This window comes from Octopus sinensis, linkage group LG4 (assembly GCF_006345805.1).
Source record: "Octopus sinensis linkage group LG4, ASM634580v1, whole genome shotgun sequence".
Taxonomy (NCBI): Eukaryota; Metazoa; Mollusca; class Cephalopoda; order Octopoda; family Octopodidae; genus Octopus; species Octopus sinensis.
In genome coordinates this window covers 133,764,868-133,786,106 of record NC_043000.1, presented here as the reverse complement: position 1 = coordinate 133,786,106, position 21,239 = coordinate 133,764,868, and the positions used below count along the sequence as shown (strand labels likewise).

The 21,239-nt window shown below is 34.9% G+C and overlaps 1 protein-coding gene across 10 annotated transcripts in view; it reads left to right on the top strand.

The window, feature by feature from the left end:
- Positions 1–20,254, top strand: part of LOC115210249 (sodium/calcium exchanger 3) — a 132,969-nt gene extending 112,715 nt beyond the window's left edge. For 8 of the 10 annotated variants that reach the window (XM_029778726.2, XM_029778728.2, XM_029778724.2 and 5 more), the window contains 8 exons: positions 2,408–2,422; positions 8,163–8,356; positions 10,449–10,681; positions 11,316–11,548; positions 13,286–13,391; positions 14,753–14,931; positions 16,723–17,052; positions 19,545–20,254. In XM_029778726.2, the coding sequence (XP_029634586.1) occupies positions 2,408–2,422; positions 8,163–8,356; positions 10,449–10,681; positions 11,316–11,548; positions 13,286–13,391; positions 14,753–14,931; positions 16,723–17,052; positions 19,545–19,787 (1,533 nt within the window). In that variant the 3' untranslated portion in view covers positions 19,788–20,254. The remainder of the gene's footprint in view (positions 1–2,407; positions 2,423–8,162; positions 8,357–10,448; positions 10,682–11,315; positions 11,549–13,285; positions 13,392–14,752; positions 14,932–16,722; positions 17,053–19,544) is intronic. The other 2 variants (XM_036502512.1, XM_036502514.1) reach the window with 1 other exon arrangement.
- Positions 20,255–21,239: the final 985 nt, after the last annotated feature.

Sequence of the window (21,239 nt, the reverse complement as noted above, 5' to 3'; positions counted from 1 at the left end):
CTGCTTCTTATCTTCATTATAAGAAACTGTTTAGAATACTAGTTTACATGTTACTATAAAAGATAACACAGTCAAAAACTGTAATAATTTCATTTTGTAATTTATTGATAATTCCATTGCACACCCATACACATATATGTGATATGGTACACTAAGTAGTCAGTCCTTCTCTAGGTGTCATTAGTAGTTCTAGAGTATAGTTGCTGTTACATAGTTAGTTTTGTATATAATAGTTAAAGTATGGTTATTTTGAGGTATAAAACAGCTGTTATGCAATTTCCCAAGCTTTTTATTTTTGTTTTTTTTTCTTAAAATATTATAGATCTTCTGGGGTGCAACAGCTGTTATTTGATCTATTTATCAATAAATGGATGCTCATTATCCAAATTTCACTAGTGTATATTTACATATATTGATTTGGATTATTCTTGTTCACCACTGAATCACACAGATAAGTCTAGAGGCCATTTTTATCAACTTTTAATTTATTTAGAGTTAATAAATTTCACAGTGTAAAGATGTACCTTACAAATATATTTTCTCACCTCCAGGAATACAAGAGGTGCATCAGAATGTAAACTCAGAAAACAAGGTACCAAACTTGAGCTCAGCATTGTTTTTAGATCAGATAGCAACTAGAATACCCAAGATGTTTATTGCTTTAGTCTAAAATATATATAAACTCTGAAAAAAAAAAAATCCCTGGATGTTACTGCCCATTATATACCCTCACATTTACCCATTGTCTCCTCTTCTACTCCTTGTACTATGATACTCATAATTAAAAGGAAGACCCAAGACCTCTCATATTAACCATTTTGTCACTATATTTCTGTTGAGATGCTCTGTTTCTTTCAATTAATTTTAAATGTAACAAAGAATTTAGTAAAATAACTTAGTCATCATTAATCTAGTTATAGGAACATAAATTGTGACTTAGGTTTGGTGGAAGATTTTAATTCAGAACTTTTGAAAACAAGACATTTGTACTACAGAGCCAGAGGAGGTTTCAGCCAGGTTGGCATCAAAAGGGTTAAATATCTACAACCCCGCCACCTCCATCACCCATATCTTGCTGCCCCCACTTTGTCTATCCTTCCAAATCAGGATGCTCGACTAAAGAGGGCTTTCATTCTGGTAGCCTTTACCCACTGTCCCCAATACTTTTTTACCATGTTCTCTTAGGTGTGTTATCTTGAGGATACCCTCTGGCTTTTCACCATCACCTTATCTCTCATTCATGCACCAATCTCCTTACCTGTAACTAAATCTCTGACTCAACCCATTATTCTTATCACTTCCTAACTCATCCTTTCTCTCACATTAAACTACTACCTCCTACTCTCTTCCCTAATTCTATCTCTTTAGACCCTTGCTCAGCAATAAAGCTGTGTTCCAGTAAAAACTTGTGAGTAGTTATGTAGCTCATTTACAGCAACAGACCTGTTCTGCTCTAGCCCTTTTTCTCATACATTTAACCCTCATTTCCTAGCATAATGCTGCCTACCAGGGTTCATAGTGTTTTATGAGCTGCATTATGACTTCAGTAGTGCTGCTGCCATGAAAAAAAGTAATCAGTACATTCTGAAAAATAATTGGTGTGGAGAAGGGCATCCAGTCATAGATACCATGCCAAAGCAGGCACTGAATCATAATGTAGTTCTTGGGCTCATTGAATCCTGTCAAATCATCCAACCCATTTTCGAATAGAACAAGGACTTGAAATGGCGTTATGATTAAATGATATTAAACCAGAAAGCTATTTGTAGCATATATTAGCGAAGTACATTTTAAATTCTTATGAGTTCAATATGAAATTATTCCTCTGCTACAGTGCCTTGAAACCAGAAAGCTATTTGTAGCATATATTAGCAAAGTACATTTTAAATTCTTATGAGTTCAATATGAAATTATTCCTCTGCTACAGTGCCCTGGCACATAACCCTTTCAAAACCAACCCACAGACCATCATTGGTTCTATGACACAAACTTCCTGTTTTGAAGTGATCGAAATCTTCCATCAAAATTCATATTAGTTTATGTTCCAAACACCAGCCAAAATTATTTCACTAAATTCTTCATTATTTTAGAAATTAGTTAAAGCAAAAAGTACCACATTTCAGCAGAAATATAATAACAAATAGTACTACTGAGTACCGCATGAAGCTCAGATTTTAAGGCTCATTACATTAATAAACTTACAATATTAGGTGAAATGGAAATAATTTTTGAAAAGGTTGTGCGAGAAAAAACAGTAAAGAATGGCATTCATTGATATGTCTTTGAATGTTTTTATTGAAAAATGGTGAAAGATACTGCTTTATTACATCAATATATTTCATCGATATATTATTTGTAAAGTTTTATAGTTAATCCTTGTTCTGATTATTTCCTTTTTGCATATCAGTTGGATAATCCACAGGTAAGCATGTTAACTCACATATGCACACACACGTATATATATATATTGTATTTATCATATCATTTCGCTGAAATGACCTTTTATGATTATCTTCAGTCTATTTTTATCATTTTATTTTAAATCAAGTTTGTGATCAACAAAAAGATATGCAACTATTATTTGTATCAGGCTCTTGGTTAAAAAATGTTTTCTGGAGGATTATCTGTTAAATAGATGACTGCACTTATCTTTTAACTAATATATTGAAAGAAGTTTAGTATAAGCCACCGTTTAAGCATTATAAGCTTATAAATGTATATTTAACCATGTTTTAACTGAGTGTGACAAACCTTGTTAAGTAATTTATAAAGTCAGTTTGAAAACCTGTTTCCAGTTCATGATTGTAGTCATTTTCTACATAATTGTTCATGAGAAAAACACAAACTTATACAACCTTGTTTCTCCTCTTTTATGAATTTAATACTATATAATATATATATATATATATATATATATATATATCGCCAGCCCTCAGTCAAATCGTCCAACCCATGCTAGCATGGAAAGCGGACGTTAAACGATGATGATGATATAGATATATATATATATATATATATATTATTTGAAGAATGCACTGTTGAATAAGTTCATAAATTGAAGTCTGCTTCCAAATATTTAACTCAAAGAAAACTAGATAACAAAAGCTTAATTGATTATTTCTTTTCTTTATATAAAACACCTTAATTAAAATATTGTGCAATCATCTACTTAACAAAGGAAGAACTGCATAATTACCTTAATTTCAAACAAATTCTTAAATGATTCTTTTCTTTTTCTCAATAATTAATCAAATGTCTTGATTCTGTTTTACCATATTTTTTATTTTCTTCTTTTAATGTGTTACAATTATGTAATTTTCTTGCCAGCATGGGTGGAATGGTCCTGCAAATTCATATAATTTTGTCTTTAGCTACATTTTCATATTATCACTCAATTAGCTTGGAAATAGTTAGTGATGTGTATTTTCAGCTGGGTTGATTGAAACAAAGTATCTCTTATTATATCATTAATAAACTGTTGGTTTCAAAACTAAGCAATGGTTTAATTCATGTGTTTGTGTCCCTGTCCCCTTAATGTTGTACAATAAACACTTAAATTATGGGACTACTACAAGTAATTATTTTACACTTCCTAACGTTATTTTGTACCACCCTATACTGTAATTCTGTAATTCTTAGTTCCTTTCTAATTAGTACAGTATTTTGGGGTGCTCTAAAAAGATTACATACTTCTGTCAGTCATCTGTTTTTATGCATGTAAATTTTATTTTTTTATGACTAAAATGTATTGTAGGCAAGCTTGTTAATAGGCTATATGTGACGGGTCATGAATTTCAATTTTACAGCATATTAGTAGGAAAATATGTTATCCTTAGTGGTGTGGAAATGGAGTGTACTGACCATGAAAATGAAATAATTTGAATATTGTTTTATAAGACTAATACTAGTGTTTAAATAACAATATACTATGTTTATTAACAACAAAAAGTGTGTTATATTTAGAAACAGTAAAAGTATGTACTACTAGCACACTTTGAATATATGAGTTCATTCTCATTTGCCCTGTCTGGCAGATATTACCCATTAGATAAGTATTCTAAGTGGATTGTCTTGGCACTACAGAAACTTTGAACTTAGAAGCCATCTGGTCTTAGACCATACATCTGCAAACTTAATTATCTTATCCCTGATAGTGTGACTCTTGGTTTGTATTTGGAGCAGTTATAAATTCTGAGAAATTTTATCTCCATAAAAAAGCCCCATCAATTAAATGCTTTAGAGACAAATGTAATGAGTTATCTTTTTAGCTAAAAGTTTAACATTGGATTGTGAAATGGATTAGTTATTGAGCTTTAGGGTAAGAAAACCCAGATCAGTATCTGTTAACAGATGAGTGTTCATTTGGTCTCACTTTAAAGAAAGTGGAATAATGAATAGTAAAGTCTTGATGAAATGTTTCTTCAGGCTCTTTTTGACTTGATAACTCAGAAGTTTGTTCAGATGTGTACAAAATGTAGGAGCTTTTAAGTGTACTAGTTCATCTATTGGAAGAGATTATGTGGGTAAAGCCTTGGTTGTCTGAGAGACTTGATAAATTGATTTTTATGGCACAATTCCATTTTTTTTTTGGAGACTGTGCACAGGTAAGTGAATTAAAAGTAAGAATTTTTTTTTTTACTGGCATTCTTAATACACCCTATTCCCCAATGACACATGCAGATGTTGAAACACCCCCATTTTTAAAAGAAAATTTGCCTGTTTCCTTTACATATTTTGGTTTAGCATTGGATACTTCCGGAACAAACTTGACATGTTGCATGAATTTCTATATCACAGTATATTTTGCATATTTTAATCATATTACTTCAGCATGTATGCACATTTGCACAGTATGGGTTTGAACTTTTATTAATCCCCTTGCATTCTATGTTGTAACACCATTTAATTCATTATCTTTTTCTCCACAACATGATGTACAGTTTATGTCTATGTTTCATCTAAAAAAACTTTCTTTTCTAATAATTTCTGTTGATATCTTACTTGAAATTCCTAAACAATAGAAATATATTAACTTACCCAATGATATGAATCCTTTAACTATCTAACTTTTTTTAAGGCATCTACCTATTACACTAAAGTGGCAAAGAGTATCTGAGTAAGGAATAAAAGTTGTTGCAGGTTTCAGAAGATATTCATATATAAAATGTCTTTAATTATGAATCAGAAGGGGAAGATTTTTGAGTTTTGATCTTTCATCTCTGTGAATAAAACCTGTTCATTTTTGTTAAGTTATTCTTTCATTCTAATAAACAAATACTTCCAGCAACATAGTGTGATATAGTAAATTATATGAAGACTATGCAATGATGGAAGATAATAGAATTGAAATGAATGGCATGATTATCTAACAGTAGAGCAATATTATTTATCTATATTTCCTTATTAGGAGGTGAACTGGCAGAATTGTTTGCACATTAGAAAAATGCTGTTGAGCATTTTTCCAACTGATTCTCTATTTTGAGTTAAATACTGTTGAAGTCACCTCTGCTCTTCATCATTTTAGGATGTACTTATTTCTTTATTGCCCACAAGGGGCTAAACACAGAGGGGACAAACAAGGACAAAGATATTAAGTTGATTACATCGACCTCAGTGCGTAACTGGTACTTAATTTATCGACCTCGAAAGGATGAAAGGCAAAGTCGACCTTGGTGGAATTTGAACTCAGAATGTAACGGCAGATGAAATACTGCTAAGCATTTCACCCAGCATGCTAACGTTTCTGCCAGCTTGCCGCCTTTCAGGATGTACTTGGCCTCCATGTAATTGATGTCTCCTCCATTCAGAATTGCTACCCTTAAACCCTGCAATAGACTGGTGGTCCATTCAGGGAGGATGTTGTGATTCTCAGTCACTCATAAACCATGGAAACTGAGTAACAGGTCTTATGGAGTTCTAGGGGTTAAGAATAAAATATCTTTATAGTAATTAGTTGGCAAAGTTGAGGTACTTTCTATTTACTTTTGATTGTCATTCCCTTATTTAATAATGAAATTATTGTATACAATGCTCAGGTGCATTTAATTAGACTAATTGTCTATTTCAAATAATATTTTTTGTAAAAGAAACTCACTGCCAATAAATTATTTCTTGACATCAGTATCATATTTGTGCTGGCCAGCCTCCTTTGATAAGTCTGGAGATCTGACTGAACAACATTTAGATGTTAATATCATTGAATTTCTTTTGGTGAAGCAAGATATCCACCTGATGGTGAATCTTTGGAAATGATGAGCTTATCTTAGAACATTGTAGTACAGCAGCCATTGTATGATGACAGTCATCAGAAACGAGAATCAGACCAATGACATTTGTTACACCTGATCAGATCAGGTGTAACAAATGTCATTGGAAACTCTGATATGAGACTAAATATTTGTTTCTTATATTGGCACAAGTAGTTAGTTGGTACCACTAATCAGTGCTTGATTGGTATATTATTTCATTGGATGAAAGGCAAAGTTGATTTAGCAGGATTTGAACTCAGAATGTAAAGGCCTGCAACAAATACTGCAAAGCACTTTTTCCAAAGCTCTAATAAGTCTGCCAGTCATAAAGCAGTTTATTATTTCTTTCTCCAGGAGCATAAGAACGTGTCATTTCTGAAATGTCAGTTAACAACATACTTGTTAATTATACAAAATAGTAAGCTGTTTTATAAAAGTAGATGAATTCAACCAGTAGGAATTAAATGTCTTTGCCATAGGTATATTGCAACAATTGTAATAGGTTACTACTTTGGTAATTTGGCATGAAAATGATTCATTCACTTTCACTCAAATGGAGTCCAACATTGCTTTCATTCTTTATGTAACCATAAGACAGTATATTGAATGAGTATATAATATTAATATTTCTTTTTTGGCAAGTGAATTGGTCTGAGATTATGTGTAGAAACTGAAGCAATTACATTATGGAGAAGCTATTTTAGTCATTTAAGAATTCACGAAATGTTATATTAATTTTTTTTTTATAAGATGCCAACATTTTTGTTGCTCTTCTGCAATTTGATACAGTTCCACTGCTTCGTTAAAAATCAATCACTGATGAGTTTTTATAAACCTCAGGGTTTTTATTTTAAAACGTTTGACTGTGAATTCACTGCATAGTTGCTGTCAGGTCTTTTGATATGGGCTACCATTGGTCCCTTTTAGTTCAACTCTTCTACTTTTCTCTCTCAGTCTATCAAAAGGTCAAACATGAAATATATTATAGACTTAAAGGTCAAAAAAATAAGTAAAAACAAATCTGAGGCTTATAAAACTCATCAGTAACGGATTTTCAACAAAGCAGTGGAATTAGCAGTTACCAGGTGACAGAATTACAACGAAAAGTAAATATAGCAAAATTTGTGTTCTTAACCCTTTAGTGTTCAGAACACTCTGTTAAATGTAATACTTTTTCATTCAAATTGTTTTGAATTAATCATGCATTATCTTATTGCTTTGAGGTTTCAATGATGTGATTACTTATTTTCAGAATGGCATTGTAGGTTAGGAGTGAGAGGCTAGATATCGCCAGTTTGAATATAAAACATGTAGAATATATTGGGCCGGATTTGGCCGGTTTAAACACTAAAGGGTTAAATGACTTTTCTATAATGAAATTCTATTCTTTTTATTTCCTTTAAATATTTCTTTCTCAAGGAGTTATTTTGACAGGATTGAATTCTTTAAACTTTTCTAAACATCTAATCAGTTATTCCCAAACATATTTGTCTCTCTGCTATTCATCACCGCAGGTCGTAAACTGTGCCGTATTAAAAATAATTATCCACTTCCTGGCTTTACACTAACCATTTTGCTCAGTCCTTCAGCCCCAGACTGTTATCCTTCTGGAATTCCTTCTCTGCTCGTATTTTACCTGCAGCCATCAACTTGCAACTATTCAAGAAGAATGTTAACTGCAATAATCTTGATGGTCTTGGAAAGCTTCTTCCTCCTCCCTGCTCCAAAATAATTTTTAAAATACAGCAATTTCCAGGATTCTATAGCAATTTGTAAAGTGCAACAATTTCACATTTTATTCAAGGCACAATATTACCTCCTTGGCAAACACTGGTCTAATTGGTTCCCTTGCTTGTTGATGCTGTTTTCTTTGTCTAATTGGCTGTTTTTTTTCATTCTCATTGTTTTTGACAGTTGCATGAGGACTTGAAGTTACCACAAGAAGAACGTGAGGCCTTACGTGTTCGCCGTGCAAAAGACCACTCTGAAGGAGGTAAAAAAGCTGTTGTAGAATTTACTGCATCAGGAGTAGCTGTACTGGAGAGTGAAAAGAAGGTCCGAGTTGGTATTAGGAGAACTGGTAAAATGGATATTCCTGTGCAAGTAAGGTAAGTTGGACAACTTGGCATGACATTTTCTTGTGAATAAATAAGATAGTTAACCACGTGATACACAAAGGAGTCATACTCAATGACTAGTGTAGCAGCACCATAGTCAACTGCTACAAAGGTAAATGTGATGCATTAGAAATAATTGCAGATACTTCTGATGCAATTATTTCTTTTGCACACTGATACAGATACTTCTGATGTTCCTTTCTTCTTTCATCATTTTTGTGCTCTGTTGTTTATGCATGCTGACATTATACATCCAACACAGCATACTAGCTTCATTACTTCCTATTCCTCATGTATACCCCACATTCAGTGGCCATATCTCACTACCATGTTATACTTAAGCATCATATGGTCTGTCCTTCACTCAGTGAGAGAAGTCATTTAGGTAGCTATGAAATGCTAATGAGCTTTTTCAGTAATTTCATTTCTTGGAGTTACTTCTGTGCTTCTATCACATATTAAATCTTTTTCTGTTAGTTCTATATAGTGTACCCTTTCAGGTAGACAGTATAGAGTTCCTATTTGCTCCTTATCTGCATATGGAGTGTCATCCTTGATAAATTGACCTTTGGGCCTCTCAGTTCTAAACTCTGATCCATGTTTGGAACTTCCGTTCATCAGCATTCAGAAGTTACTATGTACAACCAGTTTTGAACTTTTATTCTTCAAAGGACTATAATGAGCAGTGGGTATCTAAATTGTCAAGTTGTTGTTAACTATTACTTGCTGAGAGACCCTCTGTACAGTTTAATACCCCACTAACTTCTTTCTGAAGAATCTCTACTCCTGATAAAACCAGTTCTGTGTATATACCAACATGTATAGAAGTAGTACGTCTCTCCTAGTTTTTCTGTGTACTTGATTTGTTGATTATGTGTTTTTACCTCATCTGTATTCTGTATTTACTGTAGGTTAATGTTAACCTCATTGTAAACTTTCTAAGTCTAGTTTACAATATTTACTGTGGGTTACTTATGTGTTTTCCATTGAAGGTAGAAGCACATCCAGGAAGAATCAGTCAACTGATTCAATACATTGAAACCCCAACGTCTGGCAGCTGACTTGGCAGACACCCATAAAATTATTAACCATCTTACTAACAATAACTCTGAGCATCTTTTCAAACTCCACCTGTCTAACGCCCGTGAACATGTTTACAAAGTCAGAAAACAGCACAGCTCCCATGACTTTCGGAAACATTTTTTTCATGCTAAGAGCTGCTGAAGTATGGAACAAACTGCCGGCATCAGTTGTTAGTTGTCGGAGCACTGCATCCTTCAAAACTTCCATGCTTCCTGAGATTCGCCAACACTACACCTGATTTTCTCCCCTCCATATACACGCAAGCATGTATCTGACTCATGCACTGTTCACTTCCCAGACATTTGTACATTACTGCATATGCTTTATATGCATTTTTGACAAGTTGTGGTGCACCTGAGCACTGTATACAATAATTTCATTATTATTATAACTCCCCAGTAGTCTCCCTTCTTCCTCTCATGTTTTACAGTTGTACTGAAATCAATCATATTTTTTGATTTCCTAAGCAAATGACATTGTTACATTAGATATCTCTCTCTATATAAACGGCAAAATGTCTGTGTGCGTGTCCTTTATACAAATCGACAATTTTTCAGTTAGAGGGCTCGCACTTTCTATGGTCATTCAAAACCATCCAAGGGTGGTTGTGCACATCTTTACATTTTCCCAGTCAACCCGCAAAGCCATTAAAAAATCAATAGAAGTGACTTTTTTGTGAATTTTCTATCCAAAACCCAATCAAAATGCCTGAAAATTAATACGCTAATTGAATGCCAGCTAGCTGTGTGATTGGTCGGAGATTTGGACAGTACTCACGTGTATGTGCGCACGCACGCAGCTGTATATGCATGTACTAGCACTATGACCCGGCATTGCTGGGTCATAGTGCTAGTATTTCATAAGTTATTTCCCATCAGATTCTTCATCCTATATAACAAAAGTAAACAATTAAGCACAGAACTAGGTGTTTTATTCTTGTCCCACTTGTTTCTTTTGATACATGCAGATTTATTAACTGATGTCCATTTAATCTATTTAGAGTTGAAACAGTTCCTGGTACTGCTACACCAGGTAGTGATTATAAACCTTTGAATGAAATCATCCAATTCCAAGAAAATGAAATGTTACGCACTATCTATGTGGAGATTATTGATGACTTTGAATGGGAACCTGATGAGTTTTTCTTTGTTCAGTTGTCACTTCTTCCTGAAAGCAATGATGTCTCACTTGCCAAAAATTATATCATGCAAGTGACAATCATTAATGATGACGGTAGGTTATGTACTCTATTCATATCTTTAAATGCACACATTTTCGTTTTTTGCTACATTTTGGGATGGTCATTTTTTTCTTGCCAAATAAACACATGCATTGTATATTCGTTCTTCACTTGTTTATTGTTGTTCTTATTTTATGCCATTGGAACAAAGATTTCATCTTGGTCCAGAGTGTCTAAGTGTGGATGTTACTGAGGAGGTTGAAACACTACTAATGACATCCTGAGTGAGCTCTGTATTATTAATACTTAAGAGCTACGAGAAGTTTCTCTGAGGCAAAATATCACAACCAGCACTGTTCTACATTTGTATATACATAGTGTTATACAAATTGATATTTTTATCTAAAAGCTGTTTCAAGATTAGACTTTTGTCTGATGCTGTTTCATAGAATGTCAATCATGAAAAATCTTTTTATAAAATTTTTGCAGTCATTTGAAAAAAAAAAAGACTTCAAAAATCTCTAGCTTCTTTTAAATCAAGAGTTAATGAAATGCTTACTTAGTTAATTATCTTCTTCCCAGTAGCACACAAATAATATAATATACAAAGGTTTGTTGAATCTATATACATAATCTGATGAAACTCTTCATTGTTATTTGATCAAAAGCAAATTGTTCACATTTCAGAACCTGGAGTCTTGGAGTTCACCAAACCAAGTGTTCTTGTCACTGAAAGCTCTCGGAAAGTAAAAATTCCTGTAAAAAGATCAAATGGAGCTGATGGACATGTCAGTGTAAAATGGAAGACAAAGGATATGACAGCTCATGCTGGTGTTGATTATTTTGGTGGAGAAGGTGAACTTACCTTTGACAATGGCGAAATTCTTAAGAACGTTGAAGTCTTTATTTATGATACTAAGGTAAACTTACTTTTTTAATTAATACAATCTATTTAAAAGAAACAATATCACTTTGATTTGAAGCAGTTAATGGTTGGGGGACAAGAAAGGCATCTGACACTAAAAAAATCTGCTTCGATATAAATTCCATTAGATTTATGCAAGCATAGAAAAGTAGACTTCAAAACGATGATGAATGAATTTTTCTAAAATCATATGAGCAACATCTGCAGTAGTTTATCACCAGCTACACTGCTACCCCTAGAAAAACAGTCGATAAAATTGAGGCCCAAAGTACAAAATCAGTTGAATACAACTTCCTCCTTGTACCTTAGTTAAGAATTATTTGTTGACTGGATGATTTAATTCTTGGCAAATTAATAAATTACATGTTATTATTGTTATACTTTCCTGTCCAGTGTATGCCGTTCATTAATGCTTTGTTGAACATCATCACTATACTGTACTTCAACTTTGCAATCAGATAATTCTTCTCTGCTAAAGGCCACTATTTTTAGTATTGTGGCTCTTCAACGAAACCCCTCACACTGTGATAACCACACTATAGTTCATGTTATTAGTTTCAAGTTGCAGAAACTTTGCAAGATGCTCCCACTGCTGAAACTTTTCTTATTTGTAATGTAAATCATCATCTTCATCATTGTTTAATTTCCGCTTTCCATGCTAGCATGGGTTGGGCAATTTGACTGAGGGCTGACGAATCAGATGGCTGCACCAGGCTCCAGTCTGATCTGGCAGAGTTTCTATAGCTGGATGCCCTTCCTAACGCCAACCACTCCAAGAGTGTAGTGGGTACTTTTACATGCCACCGGCACTGGGGCCAGTCAGGCAGTACTGGCAACAACCTTGCTCGAATCTTTTTACACATGCCACCGGCACAGGTGCCAGTAAGGCAACACTGGTAACGATCACGCTCAAATGGTGCCTTTTACGTGCCACTGGCACGGAAGCCAGTTATCTGCTCTGGCAACGATCACACTCGGATGGTGCTCTTAGCACCCTACTAGCCCGGGGCACAAGTGCCAGTGAGGCAATGCTGGTCGCGATCACACTCGAATGGTGCCTTTTATGTGCCACTGGCATGGAAGCCGGTTAGCTGCTCTGTCAACGATCACACTCGTATGGTGCTCTTTGCACCCCACTAGCACGGATGCCAGTTATCGAATTTGATTTTGATTTCACTTGCCTCAACAGGTCTTCGCAAATAGAGTTTAGTGTCCAAAGAAGGAAAAGGTACGCATAAGTGGACTGGTTACACCCCTGGCATAGGCCACGAGGTTATGGTCTCATTTGGCTTGCCAGGTCAATAATAATATTATTCAAAAGCATATATTGTTGAATTACAATTATCTGCTTTACTTTCAGGTTCACCATATTCTCTATGATCTTCAACATATTTTTGTATGTTAACCTGAGATCTGCTAACACCTATTTACAAGTCTGAATAACTTTCTCTTGATATATTAAATGTGATTGAATTCAGTAGGTGGAAGTTACTGCCGTGTGTGTATGTGTGCGTATAGCTGCTCAGTGCCTCTCCGAAAGAGAGAGAGGGAGGCAATTCATAGCACAGAACGTACCTTTAGTGAACAGAAGAAGACTACAGAACAAACTCTAGAGAAGTCTAGGTGTCATCAGGTTATGAATAAACTTTGGACAAAAACTGATTTTGAAATTCAAACACATATAGACAATAATTTAACTGTAATCAATGAGCTACTTTACTTCTATTTTCAGACAGCTGAGAAAGATGAGTGTTTCCAGTTAAGCTTACTGGAAACTGGCGGAGGAGCTTCACTTGGCAAAATTACAAAAACTATTGTTACCATAGTTAAGGATGAAGGTAAGCATTTTAAGTTATTTTCTCAAAGAAGTAATTCCAGTTCAGTGGTAGTCTATCTAACAAGTTTGTTTAATGATCTATTCAAATAAACACACATTTTTAATATCCATTGTAAAGTTTGATTTATTGAGGTTGATCAGGATTTGATAAGTACCCAGAGAAAGATGGAGAATCTGTCTGGTTTAGCACTAAAATAGATTCATAAATAGAATTACCAGAAATCGAACACTTAGTGTTAGAAGCATCATAAAGGAGGAGATGCTCCTGATAAACAAAGTCTAAAACCTAGTTTTGCTCTATCAATCCCAAAAGGGCAAAGTTGATCTCAGTGAGATTTGAACTCAGAATGTGAAGAGCCAAAACAAATGTCACAAGGTATTTTTTCTGACTCTTTAATGGTTCTGCTAGTTTGATGCTCTAACAACAATTATTTCTTATAAACAAATATGATGCATCACATTTATAGAGATGTAAAATTAAATGTTTTCTCAAACTTTAACTATACAATGCAAGTGAAATGGTTTCAAGAGGGATTTGGAAATGAATTTTCTGAATGTTACTCATTTCTATAAAAATAATTCTTTCTAATTTTGGCTAAAGGCCAGTAATCTTGGGGCGAAGTGGAACAAGTTAATTACACTGATCCCAGTATTTGATTGGTATTTTATTCCATTGATCCCAAAAGAATGAAAAGTGAAGTTGAATTTGGTGGGATTTGAGCTTAGTACCATAAAGAGCCAGAAGAAATATTGAGCATTTTGTCTGATATGCTAATTCTGACAGCTTGCTGCCTTATATAGTAATTATTTATTTCTTTATTGCCCACAGGAGGCTAAACATAGAGGGGACAGACAAAGGGATTAAGTCGATTACACAGACCCCAGTGCATAACTGGTACTTATTTATTCAACCCTGAAAGGATGAAAGGCAAAGATGACCTTGGCGGAATTTGAACTCAGAACATAACGGCAGACAAAATACTGCTAAGCATTTTGCCCGGTGTGCTAACGATTCTGCCAGCTCACCGCCCTAATAATAATAATAATAATCCTTTCTGCTATAGGCGCAAGGCATGAAATTTTGAGGGAGTGGGCTAGTCGTCTACATCAACCCCAGTGCTCAGCTGATACCTGTTTTACAAGAAAAAAAAAGAGAAGAAATTGTTTCCTCAGAGATTCAGTACAGTATCTGCAGAAAGATACAGACTAATGATAAAACAACAATAATGGTTTTGAAGTTCTCTTGTACAGAAGATAATTGTAGTCAATATCTAAATAGTGTTTTAACAGAACTTTCAGATCAATTGTTGATTGTGCCTTTCATGCTATGCCCTCCTTTTTCTTTTTTTCATATCTTTACAGAATTCAATAGTTTGGTCAGTCGAATTGTCAACATGACTAAACTTAATTTAGACGCCCTTCAATTAGACACTATCAGCTGGGGTAAACAATTTGAGAATGCACTAAATGTTAATGGTGGTGACCTGGAAACTGCTACTGCAAGCGACTATATTTTACACTTTGCATCATTTGCATGGAAGGTAAGACATCTTTTCTAGTGCTTCTTTCAGCAGCATCTTTGATTTACCTTATAGAGTTTAGATTGATGGAGCATGACTTTATCAGATGCAACACCCCAATTCAATGGGGATAAGCTGAGCATTAACTAGGAGGTCACTGGTGAATCTAATTTTTAACAACTTCTGATTTTCATTGCTCTCTTTCTGTCCCCACTTTTCCTTTTTTTCAATGAGTTGCAATGCATCTGTGCAGCACTGCATACACTAAGCTCATTAATATTATTCAAAGGATATATTTCTAATTTAATGCACCCTTTTAAAGCCTAGCCAAGCTCATAGGCCCAGTTTCTATGGTGTATGTGTTCCCCACCAGCTGGACGGGTCACCAGTCCATCACAGCATTACTCATTTTTGCCAGCTGAGTGGACTGGAGCAACGTGAAATGAAGTGTTTTGCTCAAGAACACAACGCATCGCCCGGTCCAGGAATCGAAACCACAATCTTACGATCATGGTGCTGACACCCTAACCACTAAGCTATGTACCTCCACCAAAGGATATATTGCTAAACTACTTATCAGTCTCACAGGATTTGCAACAATATTATTTGAACTCCACTCTGACAGCTAATGAGATATACAGGGTTGGCCAAATGTCATCTGACAGTAAATCAAAACCATTTAATTCCAAGATTTAACAACTGAATGAATTTAATAAAAGCATCTAAATATGAAACATCATGAAAATTGTTCAAACTGAAGTCCTTCTTGACTGACACATTTTTCCATTCGAGTCAATACAGAATTACAGATAGTATTTATGGAATTTTGATTTACTGTCGGGTGACTTTCGGCCAATGCTGTATATGTCTGTTATATAAATGGCTTTATCTATTTAAAATCGTGTAGTTATTGTAGTTGTAATACCTGTGCCAGTGGAACGTAGGGCCTCACAGAGGAAATGATGAAGACTGAGACCTCTGAGATAAGCTGTGACTGTGAAGACCCGACATATGAAGTGAGTTCATGGCTCGCAAGATGGCCTGCTATGCTAATCTTGGATCGTAGAGTGACCCGCTGTTTTTGAGGAGACCTACTGAGTCAAGTACGTCAACACCAACATCAAAATAAAAATCAAATGGAAATTGTAGTTAAGATACCTGTGCCGGTGACACGTAAAAAGCACCGTCCGAACATGGCAGATGCCAGCGCCGCCTAACTGGTGTCCGTGTTGCTGACACGTAAAAGCACCAACCAATCGTGGCCGTTTGCCAGCCTCCTCTGGCCCCTGTGCCAGTGACACGTAAAAAACACCCACTACACTCATGGAGTGGTTGGCGTTAGGAAGGGCATCCAGCTGTAGAAACACTGCCAGATCAGACTGGAGCCTGGTGCAGCCTCCTGGCTTCCCAGATGCCGGTTGAACCATCCAACCCATGCTAGCATGGAAAACGGACGTTAAACGATGATGATGATGATGATGATTGGTAAGATGTACTCCTCATGGAGGCACAACTTAGAATGGTGCCTCTATAAATGACAATGGTGATAAAGTATGACTTTTATCTGGAGGTTTGAAGACTTAATGATTTAGCTGATTGTGACTGCCTTCATTTCTCTCAATGGGTTTACATATTTTCATAGGTAAAAGTTGCTGAAAAGGATTAAGAAATCCCTAAAGACATTAAAGAATTCCTATCTCTAGTAGATGGATCTTTTTGAAGTAGCAAGTATTTTGTTTAATTAAATGCATGAAAGTAAGTCAACAAATGTCCTTAAGTGATCTAATTTATGATTTGTGATTTTTTTTTCAGGCTTTGTTTGCTTGTGTGCCTCCACCTTCCATTTGGGGAGGGTGGCCAACTTTCTTCATTTCACTGGCTGTTATTGGTTTAATGACTGCTATTATTGGAGATCTGGCTGGTGTATTTGGCTGTTTAATCAACCTTGATGCAAGTATTACAGCCATCACCTTTGTTGCACTGGGAACCAGTATGCCTGATACATTTGCTAGTCGAACTGCAGCTCTCATGGAAAAGTATGCAGATGCATCTGTCGGAAATGTGAATGGTAGTAATTCTGTTAACGTATTTCTCGGATTAGGTTTGCCTTGGCTAATAGCTGCTATCTATTGGAATACAAAGGTAAGATCATTTTTCTCTATAAGAGTTTTATTTTAATTTCATTGTCAAACTGATTATGTCTACATAGTCACAAATTAGTAAAATTCATTAAGAGACATAGTGTTTGCTAATTTTACGTAAACACACTCTAATCAGAAACAGTAATTAAAAACTTTGTGTGACACCTAAACTCCGTATTTCCAAGACATGATTTACACCAAATTATAATAAATACACTATCTTAAACACACAACTCTTAAGGTTAGTACACATTTCCCGTTTCCAGAATATAAAACAGAAGAATGTCAACTTTTACTCCTTACTTCCATAGACTAATAACTAGAGGCTCAGGCATGGCCGTGTAGTTAAGCTCACTTTGCAACCACACAGTTTTAAGTTCAGTCCCTCCCTATGGAAGCCTATTGTGTGTGTCTTTGTGTTTGACCCCACCATAGGTTGAAAAGCAGTACTGGTTTGTTTGTTTCTGTAACTAAGCGCTTTGGCAAAAAAAGACTCGTAGAATAAGTACCAGGGTTAATTTGACTAAACTCTTCAAGGCAGGGCACCAGCATGGCCACAATCCAATGACTGAAACAAGTAAAAAAATTGTGTGTGTGTACACACACACACACACACACACACACACACACACACACACACACACACACACACACACACACACACACACACACACACACACACACACACACACACACACACACACACACACTGTGTGTGTGTGTGTGTGCATTGGGCCTCATGGAGGAACAGTGGCCGAGTTTCTTTCTAGTGTTGAGTCTCAAAGAGGCAATGACCAAGACCTTGAGCATTATACTGTGCTTGAGAAAAAGAGCCCATCAAGCCAAGCAAAATCACAGTTGTGACATACTGGTGTCACACAAATTGGCATGTAAATATACCCCAGTGTCTTGCAAATGGCACCTGTGCCGGTGGCTCGTAAAACCACCCATTACACTCTCGGAGTGGTTGATATTAGGAAGGGCATCCAGCTGTAGAAAACCTTGCCAAATCAGACTGGAGCCTGGCACAGCCTTGCAGTGTGCTAGCTCAGTTAAACTGTCCAACCCATGCCAGCATGGACAATGGATGTTAAATGATGGTTATAATATATATATATATACTAGCATTAAAGACCCGTCGTTGACGGGTCATAGTGTATATATATTTGTACATATTACATGTACATCTATATATATACATCTACACATAAAATACAAAATACAAAGTTATATCTTGATATCGCTAGTGATAACAATACTCAAAATATATAACAGACTGGAATTGTTAGCCCGTCTCTTGTAATAAAATATTTCCACTTTGCAAGTTCGAGTCGAGTACTCCCTTGCATGCTCCGTTGACTCGAACCTTGCTTCTATTGTGGCGAATTTACTGCCTCTGATTAGATACCTTTCATAGTCGCACCAAGACACTTTTTTTCAAATGAGGAAGAATGGCCTAGAGTTCAAAGACCTAAGATTTAACATGGCAAAGATCAAAATTCTAATTAGTAGTTATTCACCTCGTCTGAGCTTGTGCCATGTAAAAAGCATTAAGTCCACTGTGCTGAGTGATTGGTGTTAGGAAGAGCATCTGGCTGTAAAAATGCTGCCAAAACAGTTGCAGGTGCAGGCTTTTGTGGTACCATCCCACCTATGCTGGCATAGAAGACAGGTGTTAAATGATGATAATGATGATATATATGTATACATTTGATCTGCCTGTGGTCTTCACAGGCCTTCTGAAACTGGCAAGATCGATAGTGTTGCTCAATAGTATTGCAGGGTAGGGTGGGAATTCCAGTGAGATGTTTGTTCTCGACACTGAAGACTACATGTAGTGTATCTTAGAGAGGACACTGTATAAGTAACAAGAGGATGTATTAGTGAGTTTGGACTAACTGAAGGGAGTTAGCATGAGATCTCAACCAACTCCAAAGAACAAAGGGCACTGGAGTAGTGACAGAAAGAGAAGTCAGCATGTATTTATCAAAACATAAAAGATAAATTTAGTAAACCCAACAACCATTGTCGGAAAATGGTATTCCAAGACATAAGTAGTTTCATGTTCAGTTTCTTTAAACAATCTTCTATTGATGGAAACTATCCCTCCAGACAACTAGTAATTATTAACTTTCAATTTATCAAAATGAAACATTTCTTTTTGCCTTCATGCGTTGCATAACCTGTAAGCTGTCCTAAATTCCTGTTTTTTGCCAAAAAAGGATTTCTATTGACTTTTCAAACACAAGCTAAATAATGAAACAAGTTCTACTAAATTTCTCCAAAACCATGATTATTTACAAGAAATAAGGTCACAAATGAATTATATTAAGTTCAGTGTTATATTATGAAGAATTGTGTATGTACCATGGTGATGCCTAGTATTGGCAAAGCTCAAAACCCATCTAATGTTTGGTATGTGTTTGCACTGTATTTAGACAAGATGGGTTTATAGAAGTAACAGTAGTTATCAATTTCTCTTTTGTTTTTCAGGGTGAAAGATTTTTTGTGGATGCAGGATCATTGGGCTTCTCTGTAATTATCTACACAACTTTTGCAATTATTGCCATATTACTTTTAGTTATTAGAAGAAGTCTGAAGATTTTTGGTAAAGCTGAACTTGGTGGTGCTACTGTCCCGAAAATAGTCACAGGAGTACTTTTTATTTTCCTCTGGGTTCTCTATGTTCTTTTGTCATCATTGCAAACCAAAAAAATTATTGATGTTTCAATTTAAAACCAACCCCACCATTCTTTTTTTTTTTTAATTATATATATTTTTTTATAGCTTGATTAAAAATTTGGGTAACACCAGCTAAAAACATCTGATAAAATATTTTAAGAAAACATTTATAATGAAAAAGAAGTACTATAGAAAATATCAAATAAAGGGTAATAAATTAAGCAGATAAAATAAGTGTATGTCTAAATTTATAAAAAACATCAATTATTTTAGACTAATTCAATGAATGAAAGTAGGGCAAGGGAAATAATAAATAAATCTAACATTTTCTCTAATGATTCTTCCATGGATATATTTTTAAAAAGTCCACTGAATCATTTTTTATATATTTCTCTAAGCATCCATTTCTTAAAATTAATATTTTCTCATAAAAAAAAAAAAATCACAAAGCAACCAAATTCATTGATGAAATTTTGCTTCATGTCTTATTCAAAGATTATATCTTCCTTTAAAAATTTTCCCATGTGTAAACTGAATACAGTTATTTTGGAAGTTAATGCTTTTTAAATTTTAAATTTTTGCTTTGAAAAATATTTTTTAAAGTGATCCTTTTTATACTAATCATTGCAAAAGAAAAAAAAAATCATTACTACATTTCTTAAGAAATGAAATTGTTCATATTCATGAAATGAGAGAAAATATGCTTGTAAGTTTTTCCTTTCTCTTTTTAATGGTATCTCATGTTCAATATAACTTTGTTACTTAACTGTTGATGTGTTGATATAAATAAAACTTTCTACTAACAAAACATTGTTTTGTTTTATGTTTCTAGAAAACTTCAAATACTATTTTGATAAAGAATATACACAAAATGGGCTTTTCTATTTGGAGAGAGAAAAAAAAAAAACTTACTCTGTATAGGCACTGAATTTTCTCATGTTGAGTATTCCACAGATATTAGGCTGAATCTGTCTTGTCACAAGGCATCATACTAAACATTTGAGTTGCAAGTACAATCCAGGGAAGAATCAACTCTGTTACTGGATTGCCTTTCATCAATTCAGTGGTTGAAAAATAAAATATCATGGTTGCTTTTGGCAGCATTTGAACCCAGAGCGCAGAGAGCCAAATTGAATACTGCTAAGCATTCAGTCTGACACTCGTAACAATTCTGCTAATTTGTCAACATAGACACAAATACTGTAGGATGTTTTCCCTTACATCACCCTGTGATGCTTCCTGGGGTTATTTAGTGTTTTAGGTCTTTCAACAATCAGACATCTTCACCCAAGTGGCCCAGCTAAGATTGATAAAATCAAGATGATAGACAATAGTGGTTGCGGATCAGGGGGAGCGAAGTTCGGAAGGGGTAAGTGCTACCTGGTATAAAACCCATTGGAATACTATAAAATGTAGACTATTTTATTCAAAAGCAGAGTAGACCAATCTACCTTGCTATTAGGAATAGTTCCCAGACTATTTTGGTAATATTACTGACCAAATTGA